The sequence below is a fragment of the Scedosporium apiospermum genome (assembly GCF_000732125.1).
Source record: "Scedosporium apiospermum strain IHEM 14462 chromosome Unknown SEQ_SAPIO_0154, whole genome shotgun sequence".
NCBI lineage: Eukaryota > Fungi > Ascomycota > Sordariomycetes > Microascales > Microascaceae > Scedosporium > Scedosporium apiospermum.
The window spans coordinates 340,020-344,866 of NW_015971855.1; the positions used below are offsets into that span (position 1 = coordinate 340,020).

At 49.6% G+C, this 4,847-nt stretch overlaps 1 protein-coding gene across 1 annotated transcript; it reads right to left on the reverse strand.

Annotated features, from left to right (window-relative positions):
* Positions 1-3,378: 3,378 nt before the first annotated feature.
* Positions 3,379-4,574, reverse strand: SAPIO_CDS9901 (uncharacterized protein; the record flags this gene model as incomplete). The annotated part of the gene is made up of 4 exons (XM_016791186.1): positions 3,379-3,792; positions 4,017-4,366; positions 4,440-4,476; positions 4,539-4,574. The coding sequence occupies 4 exons, from the start codon at positions 4,572-4,574 to the stop codon at positions 3,379-3,381; spliced, it is 837 nt and encodes a 278-aa protein (XP_016639030.1).
* Between the last annotated feature and the right edge of the window lie 273 nt (positions 4,575-4,847).

A 4,847-nucleotide genomic window follows, 5' to 3' on the forward strand; every position in this document is an offset into this window, starting at 1 on the left:
GTGCCGCACATCAGGGAAAAGGTCACCAGCTGTATCAAACCCCCGACTCCAAATTCCAGGACAAGCCAAATCCGGCTACTATGCACTATGCATACCTCTCGGCTCCTATGACTGCATCGACCACAGTCAAATTTTATGCTGTACGATGTTGGAATGGAGCGGACACAATATTGAAGGATCGTCATTGCCCTGCTCTGCCTTGCTTTCGTTGTGCGTATCTTGGATGGACAGAGCACAAGGAGAAGGGGGCATCTCTATGTAAACAACCCTTGTCAACAAACAAGAGGTGGCTGCAAGACAATGGTGTGAGAGTGTGAGAGCGCTTCTTGTTCTGTTTGTGTGCAATTGTTTGCGTGGTCTAAGAAGTATGTACAAATCAATATTGACGCGGGAGGCTCCAAGATTACCCACCTCAGGAGAAACATTGACTGTGGGAGCTTCAACCGCACGCAATCAGAGGATCCATACCCAAAAGGAACAAGAGAGCCACCTGTCACATCTGTTGTGCAGCATCACTTTATGCCATCAAACTATCGATGCTCTTCTTATTCAGTTCGGTGGAAAAAGCAAATCAGCATTGCTTGTAGCGTATTGCGCATTGCGTATTGCGTACCGCGCAGTACGATGTAGTGAATGTACTTCGTGGTGTACAAGGCAGCGTAGCATTGGCATTATGACCATTCATAGGCACCAATTCATCAAATTCCCTCTCTCTTGGCTGGCCAGCCTGTCGGAATGGAGGCCCCTTGCTTTAGCGACGGCAATGGTCGAACTAGCCGGAACCAGAGCCTCCAACGGTGGAGTGGATGGACAAGTCGGCGTTCTGCGCACGGAGTCCGCCCGTTCCCTTCGCCTACTACCGAGGTCATGGAGCAAAAAAAAAAAAATAGTTCAGACTATTTTGGTGCGAAGGATTGGAAAGATTGGGTCCCGGAAGAAAAAAGAGAGAGAGAGAGAGAGAGGAGAGAGGGAGAAAAAGTTGAATGTCTCCAAGAAGTGACTCCCCACCCAGAAATACGCACACCCCAAGAAAGGACCGACTGCATTAAGACAAGAAAAAGAAAGGAAAGGAAACCCTGAGAAAGTGAGAAAGAGGCCAAGCAGGTTTACACACACACACGAATTGAGCTGTTCTGGAGATGGGAAGGTGAACGAATCGAGATGGATGCAGACAAACAGTGGTTTTGCAAAAGCAAGATTTCGGTATCCGAGACAATGGTCCAGGCCGGCAGTCGCTGCGATTCGACGGGGAACAAGTCCTGCCTACTTCCTACAACTTCGTACATACGCTCCAGTCTACATCTGCATCCAAGTAGTTTATTGCTTGATGTGTCACCATTGGACCCTTCCTTGAGCCCTTTCTTGAACCCTTCCTTGGGACCAGGAGCGAGTCCAGAAGTGACACCCGCTTTGGCATGTGCTGGAGTAGAAAAAAAATTGAGAAACAAGGGGAAAAGGATTCCTCAGGCCCGAAAGAGATGACCCCAGAGCCTCAGGCTAGTACCGACTTGTCTGATTTCTATGGAAACCACAATGGTTCGAGGGCAAGCGTGACTACTAGGCTCTAGCTACGTTTGTTATTATTAACTTTACCTCCCCACAGCCGAAGTATGAGGCGATGAAGAACGCGGCAATCACCGTGTCTTGTTTGTGAAGAGCCGCTTGCCGGCCTTCAGCAATGGGCAGGAAGAGGACAAGCACCCTGACTCGACTCGATTGGGATGCGAGGCAATCGAGCTGAGATTTGATGGTCCCCACAGCCGCAGTGGATCTCTCATCACGAGGCAAAAGCGCCCAGCAGCAGCAGGTGAGGCGAGAGGAATCCTTTTCTTCTCCCATCCCAATGACACCCGTGACACGGCAACAGAATTGCTGTGGCGTTTCACTAATTATAGAGCCGTTCCAGTTGAAAATGTCTGTTCTCTCTGCTTATCTCCTTGGGGGATAGAGTCGGGGTTCGTGGTGTGAGAGAGAAGATTTGTGAGGAGCCACTAGGCCCTCTGAGGCTTGGTGTTGGAAGCTCTGGGGGAAAGAATCGTACGGTGGCTTTTGGAGCTTATATCAACCTTCCAGGGTCACACGACGTCGCTCTGTGGCGTTCCCAAGTTGGGGGAGGGAGATAGGCGATGAGATTGGATGAACTTCCTTTTCACTAACATCTTTCGTCCGCATGTCAACTGAAGGATGGGATCTTGGCGCTCACGATCCGAGGCTGATGTCACGCATCCGGTGTGTTTAATGACGACCCAGTTTTTTTTTTTTCCTCGTTTCGTTTTTCGAGACGTTTGCCTCTCAGCGCCCCGAAGAAACGGAGAGGATGCGCTTAACCTCGACGGGCGCTTCATGGTAAGATTTTCCGCAGACCAAAAATTAGCATTCGGGTTCCATGAAGTGATAGAGGCAAAGATTGATCCCGTGTTACTTGCTGAAGCATAAAACCATCAGTGGTGAGATGATGGATATTCCTAGTGTCTTTCACTGAGGATGTGGCGCGCTTGGAGAAAGGTAACTGATGTCAGGTTCAATCAAGATTAGGAACTGGACTTTCTCTTCTTGAATTCCCCATCCCCTTCTTGAAATCATAACAAAAGCTTCTCTCTTTCCCATCATTGGTCCTTAACAAACAAGGGCCAAGCTCCCAGACTAGTGCAATGCGGAGATGAGATGAATCGTGATGACTCTGTTTCTTCTTGCACACCCGGGGCAGGCAATTTCAACATCTTGCCATCTCCAAGACTTTGCTAGTGCAGCTTCCGAGTTTAAACCACGGTATTCCCCCTGCCAATGGTCTCATCTACTCGATTTTGTGTTCGATATTCAAGGTGGGATACTCGGCCGAGCCGGATAAAGATGAAGCTCTTTTCGATCCCTGCCCCAGATGTTCCTGCATCTGCTCCTTCAGATGCTTCCGCGCTTCCGGAGGATTCCGAGGTTAGGTATTGATTGGTGTCTAATGGTCTGTACTTGCACACATTCGTCCATTCCATCATCTCAGTGTGTTAGGGCGGTGTATGTGATTAGATGTAATAAGTTGGGAGTAATTTGCTATCTGGGGATGCCTGTCAGGTCCTATAGTCGACATCCATCTCATCCATCAGATAGTAAAGTGTCAAAAAGCAAAAGAGCAGCTCATCAAACGTGAAGAGATCTACTTCGTAGTCTTATTACTTAGAACCTGAACTGAAGCCCATGCAGAAGACGACGGGAGCTAACTAACTTCATTTCACCATGGCATATGGGGAACCCCAAGCGAGTACGAAGGTAAACAAAGCCTGATTCATGCGTTCCCCGCGTCTTGTTATATTACCATTACCACCTTGTATCATAATCATACATGCTGGAAAATGATCCATCAAACAATATCCACAATGCAAAAGACTAACTCCAACCCCACGTGGCCGCCCTAATCCCATCCTCTGCTCTCCTCTCCCCAAACGCAACGTCTACATCCATGGTCCGCATAATCCCCCTCGTGCAAACCACCCTCCGGCTCCCTGGTCGGATCTCCGTATCAGTGTACCCGAACCCGCCGAGTGGCTTCAGTACCAGACTGGAGTCGGAAGAGTGGTCCTTGGGAATGTGACTGATAACGATGCTGCCGTGGGATAGATCTTGGTTTGAGTCCGAATGAGATGCCGGCTCTTCGGGTTGTGGGGAGGGAGGAGGGAACCGACGGCGGAAGAGAGGACCGAGGGTTGGTACGCATGCAGCGATGATGATGAGGCTTGCCTCGATCGGAGTTGTTATCCAGACGAGGGGGGGAGCTTGGCCCGGTGAACCTGAGAAGCCATTCTGAAGGAGGCAATAAAGATGAGTTATTGAGATTCCTAGAGCTCTGCTTATTTCGTTAGCCAGATATTTCAACTCTCACAAGCGCTCCATATCCGGAAGCTAAGATGGGGGCCTCACATCATCCCCAGGATGAATGCTATCAGGATAGCTTTCCGTGTGCTCCTCACCATCCTCGCTGCTACGAAACTCCAACCCGAGAGACATAATACCACGACATCTGTTACTATAGCCCAGAAGGTCCTGGCGACTCTTAAAAGGGAGCGATCGACGCACTTCTCTCCTCCGTCTTCCAAGTCTTGCCAGGCTCTCCGGATAGGAAGACACTGGAACATGGTCGTAAAGAGTATGGTCACCATGGCAAGCAGGATGATGACATTCACAGCGTGGCACGGGATTCGGAAGATGGGCATGGAGGAGGATTGCTGTCCAAGGAGGAAGAAGAGGATGGATGATTTAGCGAGGGATGCGGAAGGTGGGTAGAGGATATCGACGATGTAGGCGAAAAGGCGCCCTCGGCTTTCGTTATATGTTGGCCCATTCTCGTGTTGGATGCTGATATATCCGATCTTGAAGACTGAAAGAGGGGGTTAGTTATTGAAAGGAATATGGATGAAGAGCATCAAATTTATCGAGCTTTTCTCACTTACACATGAAAAAAGGCCCTGCGGCGGATATGGAGAAGGCCTGAGTTGGCCTGAGTTAGTACAGACAAGTACCGGCAATAATATCTTCAGGACTCAGCTTACCACTGCCACAGTAATGATCAAGTCGTCTTTCACCATCACTGTTAGTACTAGTGAGAAGCGTTCGAAAGGGTTTGGTGCCTACCTATTCCTAGCCTTCGCCATCTCCATCTCCCAAACAACCGAAGAGCAACGCAAGCAGTCGTTAAGCAGGTAAATACTAGAACAACGGCAACCCCCAGATCATAGAGCCGGTTGCGGTGAATAAGTAGCGGCGTACCAGTTCCTATTGCCCAGTCCCTACTCGAGAGACCAGACGCCCCGTCCCGCAGGTTCATCCTCGCGGCATTCGAATAGACTCCCGAGTCGTAG